The following is a 27,561-nucleotide window of genomic DNA, read 5'->3' as shown; positions in this document are numbered from 1 at the left end:
TTATGGGTTTTTATTTTTTTTCCCTTTTTGTCGACTGACACTTCCTTTCCATGCATTTAGTTAATGTGCCACTGTGCATAATATGCTGATGGAGGTTGCAAACCTTGACTGGCCCATATATCTTACCCACCACTAGGAAATCCATCGATCAGTTAGTCTCTTATTAGTTCTGTTCGCAAGGTGGTTTGTGTTACGAATAAAAACGGTAACACGTGTAGCTACAATATATCGATGGAGAGATAAATGAAAATAGGGTAAGACATGTATATGGGGTAACAGACATATGGGCCACCCTGTACATTTAAACTAACTCAGCCATTTTGTGTGCAGGAATTGAAGGTGCTGGCAAATTATTTTCATATTTTCCCTGCACCAGTAGTGATTGCTATGTCAAGATGTTCCATTTTGAAAACCCAGGTGATGCCATGTAAAAGGGTGAATCAACATTTTCACCCCCAAAAAGAAAGAAAGAAAAAAAAGTAGCCAAAATGTGATTACTACTTCCTTTGGATACAACACACTGATGTGGGTCGCCTAATTTGCTGGGAGTGTGGCTGTTCTGCTAATTCAGTGGCCCTTGTAGGTTAGAGCAGGAATTTTTATTTGTTCAGGAGGCCAGTGAAGGTTCGCCTACTACCATGACAATCAGAAGCCACGTATTGTCGGTCTCGTATATGTACTCAGTTTCACTGTTTTTTTTGGGGGGGGGGGGTGGGGTTGGATACCCTGTCAAGGCTCGTGTGAGAGCTAATACACAGAACGTACACCAAAGGGAGCAGGAGGTGGGAGAGGGAAGGAAAAAAGTGTGGAAGGAACATGAGGAGATCTGTGGAAGGGAGAGGGATGGGGTGGGGTACACACGGTAAATAAGATGGACACCACAGGGACTTTCAGGTCCTTACACGACAGGGACTTTCAGGGAGGAAAGAAGGGAATTTGAAGGAGGTGGGTTTTGTGGCGGATTAGCAGGGGTAGAAAAGATAAGAGGTGGTGATGAACAGCTGCTTTGAAGGTATGAAGGGAAGAGTGGAATTAAAGTGTTTGGGGAATGAAAGAGTGAAGGTGAGCAGTGATTCTTGATTTTAGTAGTTTTACTAGAAGGGGGTTGCTGGTGGACCTTGAGCACTCTGCGGAAATATGTGGGGGGGGGGGGTGGCACATATCTCAGACAGAGCGGGGGGGGGCGAGACAGGAGAGGAGATGGTAGAAGACAGAAAGACCACTGACCTGCCTGCAGTGTGAGAGTGAGAGGCCCAAAGACTCGGCCTCATCGTGAAACATACCAATGATCTAAATGCCTTAGTTTGCACAGCGTGAAGCCGAGAAAGGTGAGAGGCGGGAGCACCAGGCCAAAGGAGAGAGCAGTACTCCATCAGGCTGCAGATGAGAGCTTTGTATGTGGTCAGGAGCTCAGGTGTGCCACGGAAGGACTTTGCAAGACGGAGGATTCCCAGTCGGCGACTGGCTTTGGAGGCCAGGTTGGAAATGTGGATTTCCCAGAAACGATCATGGCAGATACTAAGACCCAGAAGCTTGAATGAAAGGACTTCTTCCAGAGGATTGTTGAGATAGGAGATGTGGGGTGGGTTCCAGATGGTCCTTTCGGAGAGACATAGTGAGATTGTGAGATTTGTCAGGGTTGAAAGACATGTTCCACGTGTTGGACCAGTTTGTGATTTTTATCCAGATTAGCAGAGAGTGAAGAGGCTACTGCTTTCTGGTCTGAGGGATGACCGATGGTACGGCAAAGGGTGGAATCATCAGAAAAGAGATAAAGAGGATTTTCCAGGGTCAGAGATCATTGATGAAAACCGGAAAAAGAACAGGGCCCAGAACGCTGCCTTGAGGAACTCCAGCCTGGACTGGAAGAGGGGATGAAAGAACTCCATTTAGGGCCACACGTTGGTTGCGATAGGAGAGGACGTCTGTGAGCCATGAGTGGAGATGTCCTTGGATACCATAGGAAGAGAGTTTGGTGAGCAGGGTGGGGTGCCAGACCATATCAAAAGCACACGATATGTCTCAGGAGATCGCTCTGATTTCATGTCTGGCATTGAGGATCTCCATCCATTGTTGGGAGAGAAGATGCCCCTCTCGGTCTTTTCGTGCTTTCGAGTTCGAACGTTAGGGTTCCGTTCAGGCTTTTCATGCTTAAGGGTTCGAAAGGGAAGATTTTGATGTGTCGTATCTTTCCAAGAGTGCTTGCGGTGTTACGCCTTTTCATGACGAAAGCTTGCTTTTGTGTTGAAAAATAAGGTGTATGTTTTAATTTGTCTTTTTCTCGTGCTAATCAATTTGAAGACTGAAAAAGGCCGATACTCACAGAAAGCAACATTGGATATATACTGAACAAAAATATAAACGCACCAACCTAAATATCTAAGTCAAGATTGCCATTATGGGAAAATGGTCAAACCGATGATATGTTTGAGCAATGGTTCCTTTGTTTTGCTCAAGACAGATGTTCCCATTGAAATTGACCACTCTGAGTGTGTGGACTCACACGTTGAGTAATCCTTCCCATGAGCACCATGGGGCTTGACAGAGTGATGGTCAGTGAGCATGACCAGGACACAAACACTCCCTATAGCTTGCCCTATAAAAGGCCTCCCCAAAATGTGGACTGGTGCCAAATGTCAACATGCCACAGATGTCACAAATCTTGAGGGAGCGTGCCATTGGCATGCCGAATGCTGGGACGTCAGTACGGGCCGTTGCAGCACACTTCAATGTCCACCACTCCACCATTAGCCGCCTGAGAACGCGCCTCAGAGAGACTGGAAGCACTGTGAACCGCCCACATGCCCGGCGACCACCGCCGGTCAGGATCGTCACATGAGGCTGCAACATCTCCGGGATCGACTCCGACCGGCCACGAGGACTGCCGATGAGACTGTCGGGCTGCATAACAGGCGCATTTCAGCCCAGACGGTGCGTAACAGCTTGAGGGAGGCCAACACCCGCTACTGACTGTGTGAACTCTGACAGTGACACCTCGGTTGTGTCGGCTGTTGTAGCGCAAAGACTGTCGCCAGAATTCTCAAGGAACTCTTTGAAATTTAATGCTCAATTGTCATGGATTCTATAACCAAATTGTTGTGAAGATTTAGTATTAATGAGTTTGAGGTAAAATAGTAACAATCGCTTGGTGCGTTTATATTTTTGTTCAGTATACATATACCTTATTAGATATCACAAATTATAAAGATGCCACAGCATCCACATGGCATAATGCACAGATTGGTCCACAAGCTGGGGTCTTGATCTTGCCAACTGTGTTTTTTTTCTGTTGAAAGTAATGCTTTCAATTGACTGCATCAATTTGCACCACCTTGATACAAACAGATACATGAGCAGTGATAGTTGTGTTTGAGATATTGCTTTCAGGACACTTGACGAAGATTGGCAGGCCAGTTTTGAAGGACTCAGATTTTGCATAAAGTTGCACTTTTTAGCTCGCCTGTTCGAAGAACAGAGAGCTATAGCGATACCCCCGGCGTGAGCGTCAGCGTGAGCGTGAAAATGTTAAAGTTTTGCTGCAAGTTATTTAGAAGCTTGCCATTCATTTAATATGTGCACTAGGATGCTGATATTTGGCATGGAAGTTCCTTTGGGGTATATTCTTGATGTAGTGCAGTTGAAATTAAAAAATAATTTCAAATGTTTTAAACAACTTTTTTGGAGCACATCAACGTTAAAGTTTTTGGTGCAAGCTATTTTTTTAGAAGCTTGCAATTCATTTAATATGTGTACTAGGATGCTATTTGGCATGGAGGTTCCTTTGGGGTATACGATTGGTGTAGTAAAGTTGAAATTAACAAATGATTAAAAAAAAATTTTTTAATTTTAACCTAAGATGGTGTCAAAGCCACCCAATTTTTGCCTGTTTATACTAGACGCTTGCCATTCATTTAATATATGTACTAGTTTACTGATTACAATATACAAATACATATATTGCTTTAAAATTATTTGGATCAGACTTCACTGCACAGCAGAAGTGGTGAGGGAGATAGCTAGGAAGGTACTTGGTGTGACATTTGGACAGAGGAAGGAAGATAAGGAGACTTGGTGGTGGAACGAGGAAGTACAGGAAAGTATAAGGAAGAAGGGGTTGGCGAAGAAGAAGTGGGATAGCCAGAGAGATGAAGAAAGTAGACAGGATTACAAGGAGTTGCGGCAAAAGGCAAAAAGAGAGGTGGCAAAGGCTAAGGAAAAGGCATATGGCGAGCTGTATGAGAAGTTGGATACAAAAGAAGGGGAAAAGGATTTATACCGATTGGCAAGACAGAGGGACCGAACTGGGAAGGATGTGCTGCAGGTTAGGGTGATAAAGGACGAAAATGGGAATGTGCTGACGAGCGAGGAGAGTGTGTTGAGAAGGTGGATGGAGTACTTTGAGGAGCTGATGAATGAAAATGAGAGAGAGAGAGAGAGAGAGAGAGAGAGAGAGAGAGAGAGAGAGAGAGAGAGAGAGAGAGAGAGAGAGAGAGAAGGTCGGAAGAGGTGGAGATAGTGAATCTGGAAGTGGGGTGGATCAGTAAGGATGAAGTGAGGACTGCTATGAAGAGTGGAAAGGTGGTTGGCCCAGATGATATACCAGTGGAGGCATGGAAGTGCTTCGGAGAGATGGCAGTGGGGTTGTTAACCAGATTGTTTAATAAAGTCTTGCAAAGTGAGAGGATGCCGGAGGAGTGGAGATTAAGTGTACTGGTTCCGATTTTCAAGAAAAAGGGTGATGTGCAGAGCTGTGGTAATTACAGAGGGATAAAGTTGTTAAGCCACACCATGAAGTTGTGGGAAAGAGTAGTGGAAGCTAGGTTGAGAGGAGAGGTGATGATTTGTGAGCAGCAATATGGGTTTATGCCAGGAAAGAGCACCACTGATGTGATGTTTGCTTTGAGAATGTTGATGGAGAAGTATAGGGAAGGCCAGAAGGAGTTACATTGTGTGCTTGTGGATTTAGAGAAAGCTTATGATAGGGTGCCAAGAGAGGAGTCGTGGTATTGTATGAGGAAGTCGGGAGTGGTAGAGAAGTATGTGAGGATGGTGCAGGATATGTATGAGGACAGTGTGACAGAGGTGAGGTGTGCGGTAGGAATGACGGGCCGGTTTAAGGTGAAAGTGGGATTGCACCAAGGATCTAGAGTGTACGAGGTGCAGTGGAACACGAGAAGCAAGCGTGCCAGCATCAACTCCGCTTTATTGCGCGTCCGGAAGTACATTCCTGCCACCCCTAGCGGGCGAGGCATGATATACGAAAACCCAATCACGTGATACAGCACAGTATCGACTCTGAGCCCTTTCCTGTTTGCAATGGTGATGGACACGTTGACGGACAAGATCAGACAGGAGTCTCCATGGACTATGATGTTCGCGGATGACATGATCTGTAGGGAGCAGGCTGAGGCGAGCCTCGAGAGGTGGAGGTACGCACTGGAGAGAAGGGGAATGATATTCAGTAGGAGTAAGACGGAGTACATGTGTGTAAATGTACATGTGCGAGAGGGAGGGTGGTGGTATGGTGCGGTTGTAAGGAGTTGAAGTGGGGAAGGTGGATGGGTTTCAATACTTGGGATCAACTGTCCAAAGTAACGGAGAGTGTGGGAGAGAAGTGAAAAAGAGAGTGCAGGCAGGATGGAGTGGGTGGAGAAGAGTTGCAGGAGTGATTTGTGACAGAAGGGTAGCTGCAAGAGTGAAAGGGAAAGCATATAAGACGGTAGTGAGACCAGCTGTGTTGTATGGTTTGGAGGCGGTGGCACTAACAAAAAGACAGGAAGCGGAGCTGGAGGTGGCAGAGTTAAAGATGCTGCAATTTTCGTTGGGAGTGACGAGGATGGACAGGATAAGGAATGAATATATTAGAGGGACAGCGCAGGTAGGACGGTTTGGAGACAAAGTGAGAGAGGCGAGATTGAGATGGTTTGGACATGTGCACAGGAGGGAAGCGGAGTATAACAGGAGAAGGATGCTGAGGATGGAGCTGCCAGGCAGGAGGAGAAGAGGAAGGCCAAAGAAGAGGTTCATGGATGCGGTGAGGGCGGACATGCGGGTGGTTGGCGTGTCAATGGAAGATGTGGAGGATAGAGCGAAATGGAGACGGATGATCCGCTGTGGTGACCCCTAACGGGAGCAGCCGAAAGAAGAAGAAGAAGAAGAAGGATCAGACTTCACTGCAATGCTTTATAAAAAATAAAATATTATTAGACGAGTCTTTTGAAAACGATAAATGTATAAACAGGCGAGCATTGGGTGGCTTTGACACCAACTCTGTTTTTTTGAAGTGATCAGAGATTGTTGAGACAAACAAACAAAATGCACAGTCACTAATGTCAACCAGTTTCCACTCCTTTTTACCAGTGCACGAGACTTCATCAAAATTATTATATACAGTCTATATATAAAAACAACAACAATTGCAGGTTCAAAGTACACTGCCCCCATGCCAAATAAATATATATATATATATATATATATATATATATATATATATATATATATATATATACATATACATTACAAATCCTCCAGCACATGACATTGCCGAAGCACTTTCAGGGCCAGGTGATGCCACCATGCAGCACATGCACTTTTGAGGTGAATGTGTACAAATGATACTTATTCGCCGTGCAGCACCATGGAGACGAATTGGGAGGGAGCAGTGTCAAATAATTGATTGATTCGTAGATTAATTGCACAATTAAAATAAATAATAATAAAAGAATTAAGTTCTTAATTGGCTAATAGCATACCCAAACCACCACCGTTTCATCCGAATCTGTAACTTTTTGAAAATTAAGTAATTAATCAAAAATTGAATAAGTAATTGATTGTTTTAATTAATCAAAAATACTTTTATGGCCAAATCACTTACTTGTTCACCGTCGTGTGAAAATATCAGTTTCCGAGCTAAAAAGGCGACTAAGATATTGCCCAGATGAGAAACAAAATAAATAAGTAATTACGAAATCCATAATTAAGTAATTAATTGATTAATCCAAAGATAAAAAACACCGTTTTTACCAAAGCATATCTTCACTTTTGTCCCCAAATTTCAGCTTCTGTACTCAGGATGGCTGAGATATCGCCCGAACAAACAAACAAACTGAGTAAAAACTGAGTGCTGTGGCCATTCTCAGTATGGGCCCAAAAATAGGAGTAACCCCTCCCCAGGGTAGAACAAAGCACAAGTATATTTTTTTAGTTTATTGGGATGTGTGGAGTAGGAAATGGATGGTAGTGAAAAAAAAAATATTGGGAATAACATTTATTTTTGACATGATTTGTGTTTTTGGAGGTCTGCAATTTTGGGGGTGTCGCAAAATCACAAAAGCGGCTGTTAAATATTCAAGTTTCAACCAATTAGCATAAATGAGGTGTCATATTGTTCAGAATTAAGAGTGTGTTTTCATAGATTGGTTGTCAAAGCTAATTATAACATCACAAATACACAAACCTGAAAATGTCAGAAAAATATGATCAAGTTTTAGTAATTCTGAGTGTATGATTATTTTGATTTGCTAATGATATCTCAAAAAGTTGTGGACGGATTCGGATGAAATTTTGTGGACAAGTTCAGTGTGTGACAAGGCCGAACTGATTAGATTTTGGTGACGATCTGGATCCGCCTACTGGAATTAAGTGATTCTTCACCATTGAGATAGGGCCAAAAACGATGTATAGCACAATATCTCAAAAAGTTGTGGATTCAAAAAGTTGTGACAAGGAAGAATAGATTCAATTTTGGTGAAGATACGAATCTGGATCAGGATCTGATTTTAAAAAAAATTTAAGTGGTTCTTCACCATTGAAAGAAGCCTGGCGTTGGCTTCGCAGTTAGGATGGTGGCTTGGGATTCTCGGATACTGAGTTCAAGCCCCGTTGGCCACTGAATTAACACCAAGGGGTTGACTCAGCCTGTCATCCTCCTGAGGTTGGTGAAATGAGCACCAGTGTACTGGTAATAGGGGCACTGCATCTGCAACATAGCCGTGCCCCGAACCAATGATGCAACCAGCAATCAAAAACGCTGTACACGATGGGAATCATTGACAGATCGGGCCAAACCGATATATTGCAGGATATCTCAAAAAGTTGTAAACGGATTCAGGCGAAATTTGGTGGACACGTTGGGTGTGCTGCAAGGACGAATTGATTCAATCTTGGTGAAGATCTGGATCTGGATACGAGAATTAAATTTTTTAAGTAATTCTTCACCATTGAGAGATTGGGCCAAAAACGATATAGTACTGTATAGCATGATATTTCAAAAATGTATTGGGCCCGATAAGTTCTCGTGGATCAGGCATTGCATGGCGGAGGTATGTGCTCGACTGAGTCCCCTTCTGGTTGTTAAATAAAAGAATCCTCGAAAACTGCAAACTCCAACAAACCAACTTAAACAGAGCCTGGATAGATTACGAAGAAGCCTTTGACAGTGTCCCACATTCATGGATTATAAAATGAAATGCATGCAAGTATGCAAAACTAACTGCCAAGTGGTCACATTGATTGAGAAAGCAATGACGCTCTGGAACAACTCAGATATCACCTGACTTGGAAGGAAAGATTGAAATCCCAACAGTAAAAATATGACGTGGTATCTTACAAGGTGACAGTCTTTCCCCCCTCCTGTTTTGTCTGACTCTGGACCCACTGAGTAACCTCGTCAATGAACAAGGACACGGATACAATCTGACATGCAACAGAAAAACGACTAAAGAAACAATAAAGGTGACACATCTACTGTACATGGATGATCTAAAACTCTTCGCCCCAAATTATAAGAAATGGACAGATCAACTGAAACCAGTAAAGCAGTACTTGGCGGACATCCGAATGGAGTTTGGTCTTGACAAATGGGGTAAGTGTACATTTGTGCAAGGAAAAAACAAAAAGAACAGACATCTCAATCAATGAAAGCACAACAACACAGGAACGAGAAAACAAAGCATCCTACAAATACTTAGGAAGAGAAGAAGGCCCTCAGGTACAACATAAAACAATGCATAAAATAATCAGTAAAGGGTACCTATACGGGATTAGACTAATTCTGAAGTCATCCCTCTCCCCAAAAAAAACAAAACCAAAGCTATAAATCAACTTGCAGTGCCGGTATTCCAATATGGCTGTGCAATTACAAACTGGCCACAATTGGAGATCAACAATCGAGACACCAAAACAAGGAAACTTCGAATAACTATTCACACGATGTTTTATAAAAACCAATGCATACCGAGGTTGTACTTACCGAGGAGAGAGGGAGGTGGTGGTTTGATGGAGGTTAACCAAATGCACAGAACATCGTGTGTTGGAGTAGCAGAGTATGTGAAGAGCTCAACAGACTAGCGGATGAGATTTGTACATGAGCAAGAAAACAACAGACCAGGAAAGGGATCATTAATCCATTTAGCAAAGAATTTCCAAAGACAGATGCAAATTAAGAATACTACCACCGGACAACGAAACAGAAACAAACACAGCCCCAGTAATTACAAAGAAAAACTAGAAGGGCACTCAGTAGAGCGCATACCTCCGCCACGTAATGCCTGATCCATGAGAACATATCGGGCCCAATACATTTTTGAAATATCATGCTGTACAGAACTATATCGTTTTTGGTTCAATCTCTCAATGGTGAAGAATCCCTAAAAATTAAATAATTCTCGTATCCAGATCCAGATTTGGATCTTCACCAAAATAGAATCATTTTGTCCTTGCGACACCCCCACTCTGTCCACCAAGTTTCGTCCAAATCTATCTTCAACTTTTTGAGATATCGTGCATGGTGGCCCCATCTCTCAATGGTGAAGAATCACTTAAAATATTATCAGATCCGGATCTTCACCCAAATCTAATCATGTTCGTCCTTGTCACACACCCAACCCGTCCACAAAATTTCATCCGGATCCGTCCACAACGTTTTTGAGATATCCTGCACACAAACAGAGAGAAAAGGGTGAAAACATAACCTCCATCACCTTCGGTGGCGGAGCTCATGAACAAAGAGCCTGGTGAGTATATAATTTGCTCTTGACTTAACAGCTGTACGAAGTACGAAACAGTTGATTGTTTATATATTGAGGTTCGGGTTTTTCGAATATGTAGATGTGAGTTTCTTCGATCAAGAATGGTGATGTGTTGGCGATTGGATGGGAGTTTATTTTCATGAGAACTCAACACAATAAGGGACTTTCCAAAGCGAGTTGGAATTGTGATTCTTCTTTCCGCTGGGGAGGGTAGGTTATAGTACTGCAGCATAGCAAACCAATTGTTCGACTTTTCATAAAAGCACCAAAATTGGAACATATGTTGACTAATGTATTCTGAACAATTCTGGATATGGAGCCACTCGAGATTTTTCCTTGGTCAGCTTTGGCGGCCATTTTACAAAATGGCCACCATTCTACTTTAACGACATGGGATATCTGTTATTGTTATTCTCTTTCTCGGTTTACAATGATCTACAATGAGTTCAAGGCAGGCCACTTCACAGTGCAAAAGACCAAGAGGGCATTCTCAGCAATTCCTCTTGACCAAGCGCATGAACAAAACGATGCCCGTGTCAAGGGTGATGGAGGTGCCGTTGGCCTGACGGACAATCCCAGTGTTCTGGGGCACTGGATGGTCACCGAACCCGAGGTGGCCAGAGTGATCATGGAGTTTGAGGAGGCGAACATGCATCCAAATGCCAATGAGGAGACACGTCACCATGAAGAAACACCACGTGCACAGGAAGCATTTGCCAAAGATGTACAATCACTTGTTGCTGTCGTTGAAGAGACCGCTGCAAATGCAAGAAGGCTAATCTGCAATGCACTGGACTGTGTGCTTGTGAAGGAGAATGCCAGTAGACAGACGCAGTAGACACAGACTGAGATATCGGCCGAGCTTAGAATGTGCAAATGCAAAGTCGCATTGCTTGTAAAAGTGTTGACTTCTTGATCCAGAGCCAGTACACTTGAGCTCAGAAACTCATATTGTACTAGACTGATGTATGCGTGTACCATGTGTCCTGGTAGAATGGTAGTAGACAGTAAACCGTAGCCGCTTCAAAGTGAAGTGTGCAATAATTTGACTACATTTTCTGAGTTTGTCATTATCACGATTATCAGTTCCCTATTCAAAATAGAGTAAAGTATGTAATCTATAATGCAATTTTTGTTGATTCCAAACCCATTGAATGTGATGAATATCATTTGACTCTTGTTAGGCAATAATTGGTACTTTTCAGCGAAAAGTTTCAGGAGAGCAGCAATTTACAAATCAAATAATGGCTTTTTTTACCAAAAATACTGGCTCATAATATTTGAATATGCCTTTTCATGGTGAATTTACTGAATTTTACACTTTCCTTATATCTAAACACAAATACAATAAGAAAATAAGATCATACTGTAAAGCCAATTTCACTAAAGTAGAATGGCGGCCATTTTGGAAAATGGTCGCCGAAGCTGACCAAGGCACAATCTCGGGTGGCTTCATATCTAGAATTGTTCGGAATACATTATTCTACATGTGTACCAATTTTGGTGCTTTTATGCAAATTTGAACAATTGATCTGAAATATCAGACTACGCTGCAGGACTATTATAGGCACAGAGGAGATTAGTGTAATAATGGCATATCTCAGGAGATGGTGAAACGGAGGGCTCTTCGCTGTACCCGCTCATTGTTTTGTGACTGCTTCACGGTCAGGCTCAAGAGCTCCATACAGGAGCAGCGAACTCCAACATAGGTCAAATACACATGGTGTATATCAGAATCAAGTCTAATGAGCCTGGTGTGGCTCAGTGGTTAAGGCGGTGGCTTGGGGTCCTGAGTTCGAGCCCCGCTGGCCACTGAGTTAGCATCAGGGGGGTTGGCTCAGCCTGTCATCCTTCCAAAGGTCGGCTAAATGAGCACCAGTATACTGGTAATTATCCCTGCGTGTGGAATGCCAGTAAAAGGGTTGGTGTCAGGAAGGACATCCGGCCGTAAAAAAAAAAACAAAAAATAAAAATAAAAAAAAAACATTGCCACACGAAAGGGTACCATGATTGGAGCCCGCAAAAAGCTGACCCCTGCTCAGGGATAAAGACTTTCAAATGGTGTGATTATGACATCAGAATCAAGTCTGTGATGGGGACACCAATTCTCTTCAGCAAGCACAGGATGTAGAGACGACGTGAAGCACGCGATATCATTCGTTGAACCTGCGAGTCCCATTTTAGGTCCGATTGATACACTGGCATCATAAATACATAAGGGGTAAACGACAGATTAAAACAAGTGTATGCCCATGGAAGCATAATCATGGAGTTTGGTTTGTGATGAAAGCGAGATGGCAGGCGAACCTAAAGGTTATTTTGCTTCAACATTTACAGAAGAACAGTTTGGGAATTTATCAGGGAGGTGAGGAAGGGCTTTTACAGGAAATCTACATAAGAGTGGAGGAAATAAAGAAGCAGCGAAGAAAGCTAAAGCTCTAGGGCCGGACAATATACATCCAAGAGTTTTGAGGGAGGTGGCTGAGCAGATAATCAAAAGGAAGACCTAATACTGCATTGGAGTCAACAGGAGGGACCCGGATCAGTAAAGATCAAAGATGAAGTCACCAGGAGGAACCCGGATCAGTAAAGACCAAAGATGAAGTCACCAGGAGGAACCCGGATCAGTAAAGACCAAAGATGGAGTCACCAGGAAGAACCCTGATCAGTAAAGACCAAAGATGGAGTCATCAGGAGGAACCTGGAAAGTAAAGAACAAAGATGGAGTCATCAGGAGGAACCTGGATAAGTAAAGTTTCGAATTTTAAGCAGTCGGTACGTAACCATGCACGTAACCCAGGTTATTTTGCCTTCACACAGCTGTCAGTTGCCTATCCATCCATTGGGACCATACTCTGTGCAGAGCGTTGGTGCTGCCTAAGCAGTCTCCTTGGCTATTTGACACAATCCTGGACGGGTCACCACTCTGACACACGATACCAGCAAGCTGGCACTCATTTTGCCGACCTCAGAAGGATGACAGGCAGAGTCAACCCCACCTGGTATTAATTCAACATCCAAGCAGGATTTGAACTCAGGACCCTTGGATCCCAAGCCCACCACCCTAACCATTGAGCCAACACCAGGCATATCAGAGAACGTTAACTTCAGTTAAAACGGGACTGACGTTACAGAAAGCTATAACCATGGCTTAGACAGATTGAGTCGGCAATGGCGGAGGCTCAGATCGTCGGCCAAGGCACTGCTACCGACATACAGGCCATACACCCTGTTCAGAAACAGGATTCACAGAGTAGCAAGAGACCCTTTAGACTCGCTGTGAGAGGGACTTCAGATGAACCAACTCATTCGGCTCAAGGGAAAACGTGTCCAACATGTGGATCTGTAAATAACACAGCCAACTACTATGGATGCCCAGTACAACAGCTGCAAAAAGAGAGGACACTTTGCTAAAGTTTGTCGGGGCTCCAAATCGATTCACGAAGTGACTGTCCCTGACATGAATGTGTTGAGTGGAGACAACAGGGCTCGAGATGCTGATAAGATAATGTGCACTGTACAAGTTACTGCTGCCGACGGACATTGAATTGCTGTAGATACAGGCTCGGCAGCATCAATACTTCCCGAATCCGTCTACCTGCAATGTTTAAACAATGTGTCACTGACTGAGCCAAAACTACACCTGGTTAGCAACCTGAGAAATCTGATACCCGTGTGTGGTTGCCTGCATGTGGATGTAACTTCCAAGCATTACTGTGCGCCCGCTGAATTTTATGGAGTGCGGAGCGGCACTGCCATTCTGGGCAAAGACCTGGTTGCTGCACTTGACATGCAACTACTGAATGGTCGCATCACTTCAACCATCCAAAGCACTGCAAATCAAACCCCAGTCACAAATGTTACAGGTGACAACATGGAGGACACCCTGGGCTGTGCAAAGGGATTTATTCATCTCGTTAAAATCACAGGAACTGAAAAAGCTCGTGAAGCCGGATGTAATTGAGCCATCATTACAGGGGGTTTCACCAATTGTCGTGACGATGAAGAGAAACGGAGGGATTTGACTGTGCGTGGATTTAAGAGAACCAAACAAAGCCGTGGTGATTGATGGATATCCTCTTCCACACGTGGAGGAAATGTTTGCGGAGCTGCGAGGCAGCACACACTTTTCTCCACATTGGATCTGCAAAGTGAGCACCACCAGGTTGTACTTCATGAGAACAGCAGGGACCTCGCTGCCTTCATTACACACGAGGGACTGTTTCGCGACAAACGAATCCCTTACGGGCTTGCTTCAGCACCAAGCTGTTTTCAGAGGATGATGGCTGCCATTTTCAAAAACCAACCCGGAGCTCGGTGTTACCTTGACGATGTAATCGTTTTTTGGAGGGACTCCCGAAGCACATGACAAACACCTCAGAGCGGTGCAAGAGCGCATCGATGTAGCTGGACAGAAACTGAACCTTTCAAAATGCCACTTCACACAGACAGAGCTGTCATTTTTAGGACATGTAGTGTCACACACAGGACTGAAACCTGACCCTGCCCATGTTGTTGAGGTGTCAGAAGCACCCCCAGCGAAAGACGTGCAGAGCCTGCGCTCTTTTCTCGGGCTCATGTCATGCTATGCGAAGTTCATCCCCAACTATGCATCAGTCGTTGAACCCCTGAAAGAATTACTGTGGGGACCATCCACCTTCTCCTGGTCAGTCACAGCACAGCAAAGTTTCGATTCGGTTAAAGAACTGATTGTCAGTAGTCCAGCTCTCACTGTCTTTGAACAATAGCTCCATAGTGACAACTGACGCCTCCGATTATGGCCTTGGAGCGGTCCTGATGCAAGTTCATGCTGACAAAATGGAGAAAACTATCGCATTTGCATCCCGAACGCTGACTGAATCGGAAAGAAAATATTCCACGGGGGAAAAGGACGCACTTGGACGTGTGTGGGCGATAGAAAAGTGGAGAACTTATCTCTGGGGTAGACATTTCACTTTACGTACTGACCACAGTCCTCTCACCACACTGCTTTCCACGAAAGGATTGGGAAGAGTTTGAATGTGTGTGGCCAGATGGTCCACACGGCTTCTGTCATTTAATTATGACATTCAGTCCAAGCCTGGCTCTGAAAACGTTACAACTGATTGCTTGTCTCACCTTCCACTACCTACTTCAGAGCCCAATCTGGAGGATGACGTTGAGGTTGTCATGCTCACATCGACCCTCACTGTGGTGGCAGCTGAAGAATTCAAAACTGCCTGTATTTCCTGCCCCATTCAAGCAAAATTGCGTGAATTGCTCACAAAGCACTGGTCGAAAACGTCAAAAGGCCTGCCTGGATCCTGATCTCCTTCCTTACTTCAGATTGCAAACTGAACTGTAACTACAAGAGGACTGTGTGATGAGAGGTACTCACCGCCTTCTTGTCCCGGAGACATTACAGCCGCATTTCATCAAATTAGTACATAATACACACCAGGGCATAGTGAGGACAAAGAAGCGGTTAAGAGATTGGGGGCCGGGAATGGACACACGTCGCGTCCACAATCAGGGCTTGCATTACTTGCCAGCAGCACGACAAGACAGCTGTGACACACACACATCACCACCACAGCCGGTTCCTTATCCTAATGCTGCTTGGGAGAAATTAGCAATCCACATCATAGGGTCCTTCAACTCTGTGCCACTGGATTGTCGTTTTGCTCTCACCCTCATTGATTACTTGAGCAAATGGCCAGAAAATGCCTTCAGCTCCCAGGTCACTTCCACATTGATCAAGTTCCTGTCAACTGTCTTTAGCAAATAAGGTGACCCAAAAGAGGTGATATCTGATGATTGGTATCTCCCGCAATGAGGCCGAGTCATTGGGTCTCTCACACTCTCACCGCAGGCAGGTCGGTGGTCTTTCTGTCTTTTACCGTCCCCTCTCCGGCCTTGCCCCCCTACTCTGTCTGCGATATGTCCCCCCCCCCCACCATATTTCCGCACGGCACTCAAGGTCCACCAACAACCCCCTTCTGGTAAAACTATCAAAATCAAGAATCACTGCTCACCTTTACTCTTTCATTCCTCTTTTTTCCCGCCTCTGGAACAAACTCCAACACTCTCTTCAATCCCACTCTTCCCTCCAGGTCTTCAAAACACTTGATCACCACCATCTCTTATCTTCCCCCATCCAAAACCATAATCTTTTCTCCCCCAGTTAATCCACCCCAAACCCACCTCCTTCAAATTCCCTGCTTTCCTTCCTGAAAGTCCTTGTAGTAGCCATCTTGTTTACCCCATGTACCCCATCCCTCTCCCTTCCACAGATCTCCTAATGTCTCTGTTCCCCAATGTTTTGTCCTTCCCTCTCCCATCCCTCTTGTCTCCTGCTCCCATTGTTATATGTTCTGTGTGTTAGCTCTTATGTTAGCTCAACAATGTATACAAAAAATAACAATTGGCACAAGACATCTTATCACTCGTGCAGCTTCCATAATCCATGCTCTTCATTACATTTACTGCAGCATTGTTTTGCCCCAACAAGCTGGAGGTGTACGAGCAAACTTTTGGCACTTGTAACATCTTAATGTAGCAGGAATATATTCATGTATAGTGAAAGCTTGGTACCCCAGGAAAACTTAAGGGGAAACGACTGGGTTGCTCTGGGATAAAACCATTGAGGAGGTGTCGACTCTGACCCCATCCCTGACCCTAGTCAGACGGCAGGCGTCAACAACTCCCATAATCAACAAAATGGCTCTTAATGTCATCTATTTCAATGGAGGGATCAATCCTGTAAATGACTCCTTAGCTCTCCCTCAGAGACCTAGGAAGCTGACACGAGACTCGAACACCGCCAAACCGAGAGGCTCTCAACACTGTCTCCCGTTGGGCGACTGATTTACACTCAATTAATGTCGCTGGATATGAGTTTTTGGCGCTGGACAGTGGACACGTCTCCGAATTCTTTTTAATAGGTGTCGCCATTTTAATTGGGTTATCAGGGCTCAAGGGTTTGGATGAAACTATGACTACGAGTTTAGCATGGTGCTCTTCTGGGATGAGGAGGCCGTAACCTCTTTGGGTGGGTCTGACTCATCGGAACTCTCCCGCCGCAGTCTGCCCCCTCTTCCTCACTTGGTTTCCACACCAGGAAGAACCCTCGTCATCTTCTTCAGACACGTTGATCATGTATGATCATCTCCTTCCAACACCCTGGAAGATTTTCTTTGGCCAATTGGGCGGAGGATCGACCGTTATACAGGCAAGACAGGATACACAATACTGGAACAAGCCGGAGCATCCTCGGCCCTCAACCCCGCCCTGTAATGGCGTCCACCTGGCTGCCACATCCGCAAGAATTCACTTCTCCCGAGATAGACAGACAAAGAAAGAGAAATAAGGGATAAAAGAAAAAGCAATACTGCAAATAGAATGAATAAAGAGAAATGTGAAAAAGTAGAAAGTTTTTCCGGGTTGGAGGGTGCCTCTGACTTCTTCCGATGTTTCATATCGAAGCGCTTCTTGTTCTTATTTGACAAATGGAAATGGCATTTCATTTGCTGTTAAATTTCTCCCTCTCTGACCCTCCTTAGATGACTGTGGTAATGGAGCCCGTATGAGGGGATGACGAGGACGACGGCCTTACAAGGGGCCGTAGAGCCGCAAGATGTTCGAGCAGTAAGAGGAGTAGGCCTGGTCAGGGAAGCAGTGATGAGTCGGACTTGTCGTAGGTGATCAAGGTCCATGAGGAATCGGGGGATAAATTCCCATTTATAATCTCGGTGCTGGAAGGCTCCAAATCATTAATGTTCGATAACCCAATTAAAATGGCTTCTTTAATTGGGAAAGAATGTGGCGACATTCAGTGCCAAAAAGCTTAGATCAGGTGATTTACTGATCCAGTGCAAATCGGGAGCGCAGCGAGAACATTTTTTGAGAAACTCCCTTTTTGGCAGTGTCCGAGTCTCAGCCCTTATCCCTCATTCTCTGAGGGAAAGTCGGCGAGTTATTAATGGGGTATCTACTGCCATTGGTATGGAAGATATTAAGAGCCATATGGTGGCTAAAGGTGTCGACGCCCGGCGCCTCACTATGGTTTGGGAGGGGGCTAAAGTTGAGACCAAGTCGGTGGTGTTGTCCTTTTCTGGCACTTCTGTACCCCCTAAAGTATTCCTTGGGTATTGTTACGGTTGTGGGGGGTATGTGGAGGAATTTCATAGGAAAGTTAGGATTGAATAGAGTTGCTTGGCCCGTGGACATGTAGGAGACATCTCGATGTAATTAAGTAAGGAAACTGTGAACTTAAGTGTTACTTGCCACCACACGAGGGGTGGTGCGGTGCTAAATAGATATGGATTAAGAATAATTCCCCCAGTATGTAATCGCCCATCTGTGACTTTTCCAATGTTTTTGTATTGCCAACAAGCAATGATAAAATTACGTTTTCGTAACGGCAACGGCCATTGCAGCTGAGCTGCATGACCAGATCAGGTGGGGCCCCACCTCCAAGGGGGAAGGGCGGCGAAGTCACGCCCCTCGAGACTGATGATTGATGGCCGTGACGTGAGATGGGAGAAGAGGAAGAGTGCATAGGAGACAGCAGACCAGAGAGGACGTGGGGGAAGGAACTCATAGCGAGAAAGGAACGGACGAGTGTGGAGCGAGCTTTGAACGAGTAGTCGAGGGAGGAACGTGTCTACATGGAGGACCTCACTTTTGCTCACGGCACGATGAAGGCTGCGTGATTCTCGTGTTCGTGCTGTGTGAATTTGTGGCGTGCTGGGCAAGGCGCTAGCTGTTGACTGATCGGCTGAGCCGTGAAGAGTGTGCGTTTCTAAGGAGGGAAGAAGAGTGTGCCTCGTGGTCTGATCACGGGGACTCAAAAATCGTCTCGTCATGTGGGCCGTCATTGCGGGTGGGCCGGGTGCGGGAGAGGAACGGTCGGCATATTTGCTCTTGAGAATAAGCTACACTGCGGTTTGTGAGCCCTGACGTTGAGTGCCATCGCCAAATTACCTGCTGCACATCTTCCCGCCCAGAGAGCGATTGGTGACATTCAAGCTTGAGAAGCCCATCCCTGGGCACACAGCGAAGTGCCGGGATAAAGAAGGGATTTTTCTTTTATTATTCTGTTCCCTTGTCTGTATTTATGTCTATGTGGAGGCGCCTCAATTAGATTTACATTTAGTTTACCGCACGTTTTTCTTTCATTTTTATAATATGAATTATTGTCATTGTACATATTTGGTTGCTGTTATTAAATTATTATTTGTTATATTTCATTTGCTTGTGTCCGCGTATCTGTTGTGGGTCGAGTACATCCCGTGTGCCTCCGTCCTTCACCGCCATTTCTTTCCCGCGCGCACATTGATCTCTGAGAGTCTTGGCTGTAAGCCTCCAAGGGATAACTGTTTGGCCATCCGTCCAGATGGGGCCAAAACTCCCTTGGACATGACAGTATGCAGCTTTTCTTGTCTGGGAATACATCCCTCCACCTCTAAGATGTTATGGATGCCAAAAGTTCAGGAATACTGCACCATCCTGTTGGGGCAAATGACACTGCAGTAAGTAGAAAGGGAATCATGAGTATGGTAGCTGTTCAAGCCAGAAAATGTGCTGTGCCAACTGTAGGAGTGACCACAGTGCTTCCTGCAGAGGGTGTGTGGAATTTCAAAGGGCTGTCCGGATTTCATCCATCCTCAGGGTTCTTCTTAATCTTTTAAGGGTGGCTATCCTCTCTTGGATAGCCTGTTTGCAAGTCTTGTTCCACCAGGGATTTTAATTCTCAAGCCCAGTCTTAAAGTCCCAGTCAGTGAAGCCATTCTGTTCATGAATTCCCCGGTTCAGGCTAAATTACAGATGAAATCAGTGGGTTGCCAAACTGAGACTATAGACCAGGAATGCCAAACCGAGAATACAGGTGGCAAAACACGTTTTAACTTTTCCAAAATGAGGTTTATTGTATTTATCACGGAGGTTGTTAATTGTGCGGCTCGAGCAAAGAGGAGGTCGGAGAAAATTAACATTATTTCTTCGGCTGCTTGTAAACATTTGGGGGGGGAGGGCTTCTCCTCCAAGGAGATTAACAAGATATTTAGCAAGACAGGGAATAAAGTTAACTCTGAGAGATTCAACAGTCTCATGACTCTTCATAGTCCAGCAGCGTAGTCTGATATTTCAGATCAATTGTTCAAATTTGCATAAAAGCACCAAAATTGGTACACATGCAGAATAATGTATTCCGAACAATTCTAGATATGGAGCCACCCGAGATTGTGCCTTGGTCAGCCAAAGCTGCCAAAAAGTTAAACAGTCCCGTACGGACCGTTTTGTGTTTGTTTGGTCTTGCCCGGCTGCAATTTATTTTGTGTGTGTGTGTGTGTGTGTGTGTGTGTGTGTGTGTGTGTGTGTGTGTGTGTGTGTGTGTGTGTGTGTTAATATTTTTGCTGTAACTTGTTTTAATATTGCATATTCACAACATTTTCAAGAACGGCATATGCTAACGTCTTGACATGTATTTTTTTTTTATGATTCTGTTGTAAGTTACATTTCCATCTCTGAATTATCATCATGTTATCCAGGAAAGAAAAACAATGCAAAGGACCACCCAGACTATGTACCATCCATATTCCCCCACATCATCCAATCGGCTTCTCCCAGAAAGAGGAAACTAGATCGATTCCTCCGTGCCCAGCAAAGAAAGGATACGAGAGGTGAGTAAACATCAGCAAAAACAACGAAAGCAATGCCAGATCAGTGAATTAATATTACAATGACAATGTTGCATGCACATTATACACTGAAGTGACCTTAATGTTTTGAACCAAGTTCAAACGTCAGGCCTTCTAGCTTATTATTACAACGATAACGATGAAAGACAGAAGTAAGTGAAGCAAGAATGCCAAAATGAATTGAAAAGTATCTATCAAATTATAGTATCAATATTTCTTTTGGCTGTGTATGATATGCTGAGTGCATTTGCTGTTTGGGACACACCCACTGTAATCACATCCCCAGATACATGTATTAATCACTTCTTTCTATATATTATTCTCCCCCACCCTTTTCCCCTCCAGGTGAAGCTGCACCATCAGCACGAAAAGACCTCAGCAAGGAGTATCATGAGCAAGAACTTCCTGCAGTTGACCAAGTCAATGAAGAAGCCCTGCCAGATCTAGAATCTCCACTTCGACATGATGCTGGTGCTGACTCTCAAGATGAAGAGACACCAGTTGCCATTACCCTAGGGGGACTCAAAACTCCATTCGAGGAGGGTGAACGTGAACTTCGATACTCTGAAATGAATACATTACGTCAATAATGTGACGGTGCCCAGGAAAAAGTAAAAACTCCAAAATGCTATCTTAAACAGTAATTTGTCAGCTGCTGGTGTCGAGGAAAATGACATCAAGTGTAAGATGCTAGCAGGAATTAGTTGGGTTACCTTTAGCCAGTTATTTCTGTTTTTGAACTCATTTCTCGGCTTGAAAGCCACAACCAAGGACAGCCTTCCTCTGCGTGACCAGCTATTCATCATGCTTGTGAAATTACAACACTGTTTCCTTTGACTTATTGGCCACAACTAGAGGAATAAAGAGAACCACCACCATAGACTATTTCTGGAAATGGATTGAATTAATGCATGCTAAAATTGGATTCATGGTTAAATTCCAGGACAGAGCACATATTTTCCGTACTATTCCCCCTGTATTTAGAAGTAAATTTCCTAGTAATTAAAATCATGGATAAGACAGAATTTATACAACATGAATGTGAGCAATATTTTAATCATTCATTGACATTCTTGCTGGGTCAGTGAGTGACCCACAACTAGCACAGATGACTCACTGTCACACAGTACAGACAAGGAAGGTCAATGAATACTATTACTAACTAGCCACGTCAGCTCAGGAGTTCATAAATAATTGAAATAATATATTGTTACGAATTTGCGCCCGCCGGCGTGCGCGAACAGCCGCTTTAGCCAATAGCGGCCATCTCGCCCACCGGACGGACAATTCAGTCGTGACTTTCCGGAACAATGCCGGAAACCAGTCACGGGTGGGTTCTTAATCCCACCACGGCCCAGTCCGTATTCTACCCGCGCGAAATAGGGTCAATCGCCGAATATCGATATACCTAAGTACTTGTGCAGGTAACCTACTGAGGGACCGTACCTCGGCGGAGGCCTGCTTGGACACAAACCGCTCAAGCGGTCTGTTCCGTTCTGAGATAACCGAGCGGGTATTATCGCCCGACCTTGCCGGATCCGATTTTATTTATCGGGTATTTAAAACCCAACTAACATTCCGCAATGCAAGATGGCATTTCGATAAGGGAAAGATGACACGACGAACGGGGTAACATTCACACAAGCACATTTATTTCTACACACATATACAAGCATGCAGGTATGGAATCAATAAAAGCAAAAGCAAAAAGTGATACGACCGTCTATGAGCAATTATGTACAGTCACTTACACAGTTTTACTTAAGGACTCGGCGCCACATCATGCTTTCAAAGAAAACCCCAGGAAAAAGACCACCCCCATAAATAAGGGAGTCAGACTGGGCCCATGGGCCTTTGTGACCGAAAGGGCCCCACGAGACCGTTGCAGGTTACCTGCACCCTGGCGGTGCCTTGACGGGGCGAGTCACGATGTTCCGTCCCCACGGCAGCTAGTGTAGCCGCGGTTGCGCTCGGGGCTTCCGTGTGGCAGGCGAGCTCTCGCCGGCTCTCCCCACACGAACATGCAGGTTCGCGAGACACAGCAGGGCTGCGCTTCCCGCCCGCGTCTCTTTCGCGATGTCCGGACCTCCACTGACTGGCTGCTGCCAGCTCCCCACTCTGACATGAGCCCCGATCTTCACCCAGCTCCGGCAGAAGCAGCTCAGGTCCTTCCGCGGCGTCCAGCGGCCGCGACAACTCCAGCAACCACCGAGAGAGAGAGAACGAATGCTCCGTACGCCCTTTTTATTCCCCGCGCTCCGCCCCTCCGCTCTCGCCCCACCCTCCTTCCAGAACATGCGGGAACCTTCTCGGAGGAAGCGTTTTCCCGCCAAATTAGGGACGCGCGCCGCCATGGTAGTTGTCTTCTTCCACACACCGGGTGGAATTCACCGTGGAGACAACATTCGTCCGGGGAAGGGGGGGGCAACGGGGGCCGCCTGCTTTCCCTCGACAAAGACCAGGCCTCTGGTAACCGTGTGCCGAGGTGGAAACGCGGTGGTGTGGTTATGCACTTTTGGTTAAGGTGATCAGGATGGCATGGTTTGTCGAGAGGCGCGTGTGGATGTGGTGGTGGAAGGACGGTGGGTCTGAAGCGGTTGTTTGAGAGCGATGTTGGTGGTGGTGGTCCAAAATAACGATAGTGAAAGAAAAATGGCTATCTGTCATTTTGGCTATCATTATCTAAAATGGCTGTGAAAGATCACAGCCCTGTCCACACGGATAAATCCCATTAAACAACGGTGGGGAAATCTAACTGAACACAGACTTATCGATCTAACCGAACTAAGGACCTTTATGGTGTTCTGCGAATTTCCACAGCCGTAACAATATTAACACTCCAGTATAGTAATATTTGATAATACACAGTTAAAACTTGGTTTAAAATTGAATTACATACCTGGTGTCTTGAGTAGATATGTGTATACGTCTGGGTATTGCACGTTCAGCCATTCCTTCAGGCTGTCGATCCACAAATCACCGGGGTACTGGTAGCGGCAAGAATCAAGCCCAATTAACTGCATTTTGGCTCGATATCCGGCCAATGCATCACCTCACAAATGTTGTATATATTGATATGACATTGCAAACACTTGGGTGAACACGATGTATCAACAATTTATCTGAAATACATCAACAGAAAAAAACAACTCACTCGGCTTTGCGTGCAAGTAAACCACGATATACGTGCGTCTGCGATCGGTGCTGCATTTGTTTTCCCCTTTGCTAATATGGCGGTCGCGTTACCAAGCGAAGTCACGTGACTGTGATGTATGTCTGACCTCAAGAATGGTTCGAATCTGAGTTTAGCTGGGTCTTTATTCACGATAATCCGTTCCTTCTAGCCGATACGTCCTTGGCAGTGCCGCTCGACTGCATCCGATCGGGAAAGGTAGTCGGTAGTTGATAGAGTGATCCAGTTGGGGAAAGGAGCACTGAGGGGGTGGTTTTCCAGTAGTCAAAACCGCATGGTTAATTTGGTAACTTGATTCTAGACAGGAGGACCCTACGCCATGCGGTTGAGGTATTGGCGTCCACGGTCAGTTAAGCAACCCGCCACGTCACGGAATTATCCGTGAGCGACGGCCTACAATTCCAGGGAGTCTGGTGGGAATCGACGTAGTTTCCCCAACCTAGTGGTATTCTCACCCGGCCCGCAACAACATGTAATCAAGACGTATTTCATGGTCCGTGTCATGTTCAAACAGCCCGTATCTAAGAGGCATACTCATTTGGCTCCATCGAGGCTCTACCCCTGCCCTCCAACCCCCTTCCCCACGGGGAGGGTGGAGTTTGGACATTTAAGCTCAGTGTAAAGGGTCTAAAAAGGGTTAAAGTTGTAAAGGTCTAATCTAAGAGGTATAAAGGGTCTTAAGGAGTGTAAGCAGTCCATGGGGTCTAAAAAGTACGTTCCAATAGAATGATATGTAATTAATACACGGAATTAATGGAAGTATTCACGGTCCAAGTCACATTCAAACATGTAATCAAAAGACATTCACATGGGTTGACTGAGGCCAAAGGTGGGTGAGGTTTACACATTAAAAGTCTAAAAGGTATGTAAAGGGTCTTGAGGGTTTAAAAAGGTCTAAAACGGTTCCAGAGTTTGAAAGGGTGTAAACGTCTAAAAGGTACATTTCAATAGTAAGTAATTAATACAATTTTGATGCCCCCATTGCATCCTGAGATGCGATGCGAATGGTACACGAAAAAGGTCGTTCAAGTTGCTAAAACCATGGACCGTCATCTTGTCAAGGATAAGTGCCTACTTGTGGGGATAGTGAAGCTTACCCGTGAGAAACGTAGATCCTCTCTCTCGAAAAAAAAAGATAGCGAAGCTTAGGCCTAAGTCACATTTGCTCTACGGCGAGGATACGGCGGCCGTACGCCCTCTGATTTGACAGAAACGTGCGGCGGCCGCAGAGTTTCTGTGGTGGCCTCAGAGTGGCCCTACGCCGTTTGGCTATCTTTTACAGGCCGTAGGGGTCGCCGTGGAATTATAACACGGAGTTATAACTTTTTTCATTTCTACGTTCGCCGTAGCAATTCGACATGCCGTAGTTGTGACGTAGTTGTGTTCCATGTCGACCGTACGTAGGGCGTACGGTGGGCTTGCATTATTCGTGCGGCTGTCGTAGTCTCTTATCAATGAAAAATGAAGTTTGCCCAAAAACCGAATACATTTTAAAAAACCGAACACAACGTGGAGTTCATGTTTGTTCACGTGTCCCCCCCACCTGTTCGAGCCGCATCTTCGCGCTTTGTTCATCCAGTTCGTCGGTGGAAGTCCTCGTGAAAGTTCCTCTCGTGTGTCGATCGATAAATTTACCTCATGTTTTCACCTTGATTTGTGGTTGTTTTTTTTTACTCATCTTGTGTTTTAATTAATAGCAAAAAAAGCAATCCGATCACATGGTGTGACGGACTGTCGGGCAAGGATTTAATTTCACAGAAAAACCGGTTGTAATTTGGAATATCCATGATTACCTCAGCCCGATGCGTTTGATGAAAGTGATTGTGGTTCTGGGGGCATCATGTTTGATGAACTGCCCTGGGGGCAGTGCTCGCAGAGTGCGCGAGCGATCGGAACCCAAGCCGGAGCTCGAGCCTGTGTGAACCTTTGGATGTGGTGATTGTACCAGTTTACATACAAGACACCGCCACCGAAGGTCATTTACTCATCTTATTTTACCTTAAACATGGGGAATTTCAGTTTAAAGTGGGTTTTCTTGGGGTCCAGGAACAGATTAATTCACTCCATTATTTCGTATTGGGAAAAAAGTTTGGGAATCGAACTTTTTGCAATCCGAACAGCCTCCTGGAATGAATTCAATTCGGATTCTGGGGGCACCACGTACTGGTATATTCCGAACTGTTATATTTTTATTTCAGTGAAAAAAGAACTCGTATATATACCCACTCGTTACCGTCCGTCTGGCCGCGCGTTCGCCTTGCGGGCACCTTGAGGCGACCTTGCGTCTGCCTTGAAAATTATATGGCTGCCGCAGCGGGGCACTAAGGTCACCGTGCGACATCAAATCAAAGACCATACGGCACCCCCACGTTTTCGGTCTCCACAATTTATAAATACGCCGTGCGGCTCCCCGAAAAATAAAAACATATGTGACTGCTACATTGTGTGACCGTGGAAATACTACGGCCGCCGTATAATTGCGAGTGGCCGTAGATTTTGGTCTACGATAATTATTGATAATTGTGATAATTATAGATAATACCACTCGATAATTATAGATAATTGCGAGTGGCCGTAGACCGCACGGCCGCCGTGGCAAATGTGAATTAGGCCTTAAGCCGCTATCACACCTTGACGTTTTAGCCAGCGTATGGCAACGTATCAAAATGTCTGTAAAACGCTGGCGTACGCTGAACTATTGATGTTTTTTATTAAAAATTTGGGCGTATAATAACGAGTTGGACGTATGCATAACGAATTAGTAACGTACACAGAACGTTTTAATCACATATAGATAACTTACACCAACGAATGCTGAGCGTGTTGTCGGCGTTCACAACCTATGCCCAACGATAGTCTAACTTATGCATAGCGCGGGCAGCGTATCACCGACGATCACGTGGCGTAGGCTATTTATAGGCTGCGGCTCGATGATTCAAATCATAACCGCACCAGACATCGAAGTGTGAAGCCGCTGTCACACCTTGACGTTTTAGCCAGCGTATGCCGACGTATGAAAAATTTGCCCAACCAAGCTGGCACACGTCGAATACGTTATGGGTAAGTTTTGTATATGTTAAGAGCACGCTGGCACACGGCGAATACGTTATGGGTAAGTTTTGTATATGTTAAGAGCACGCTGGCATACGTCGTAGAACGCTGGCATACGTCATTGTACGCCGAGTACGTTGAGAAATTTTCAGCATGTTGAAAATTTATCGACGTACTTTACGTATGACACACATTCCGCTTACGCTGGCATAAGTTGTAGGCACGCTACGTGATCGTTGACACACGTTACTTGTAAGTTACTCATAAGTCGAAGCACGTCAAGGTAATGGTTAGCGTCAGTGTTCCAGACTCCCTGGTTTTTTTTTTCTTTTTTTTTTTTTTTTTTCTTCGGTATGACGGTTATGATTTAAATCGTTGAGCGGCAGCCTTTTAATTATATTATATTATAACCGCACTATAAATCGAAGTGTCAACATCACCGTCATACCGAAGAAAAAAAATACAGGGCGTCTGGAACACTGACGCTAACCATTACCTTGACGTGTTTTGACTTATGAGTAACTTACAAGTAACGTGTGTGGACGTGTGTCAACGATCGCGTAACGTGCCTAAAACACGTTACTCATAGGTTAGAAATAAGTTTCAGGTA

General features: G+C 45.0%; 1 protein-coding gene across 1 annotated transcript; it reads left to right on the top strand.

The window, feature by feature from the left end:
• The first annotated feature begins 7,911 nt into the window (after window positions 1-7,911).
• Window positions 7,912-21,676, top strand: LOC147015411 (uncharacterized). Its single transcript, XM_085850141.1, has 3 exons — window positions 7,912-10,013; window positions 20,558-20,689; window positions 21,053-21,676. The coding sequence occupies exons 1-3, from the start codon at window positions 9,998-10,000 to the stop codon at window positions 21,295-21,297; spliced, it is 393 nt and encodes a 130-aa protein (XP_085706267.1). The 5' UTR covers window positions 7,912-9,997; the 3' UTR covers window positions 21,298-21,676.
• Window positions 21,677-27,561: the final 5,885 nt, after the last annotated feature.

Source organism: Eptatretus burgeri, chromosome 12 (genome assembly GCF_056783735.1).
Source record: "Eptatretus burgeri isolate ZD-2024b chromosome 12, Ebu_testis_v1, whole genome shotgun sequence".
Taxonomy (NCBI): Eukaryota; Metazoa; Chordata; class Myxini; order Myxiniformes; family Myxinidae; genus Eptatretus; species Eptatretus burgeri.
Note: the sequence above shows the minus strand (reverse complement) of the source record. Positions and strands in the feature narration are given on the sequence as shown.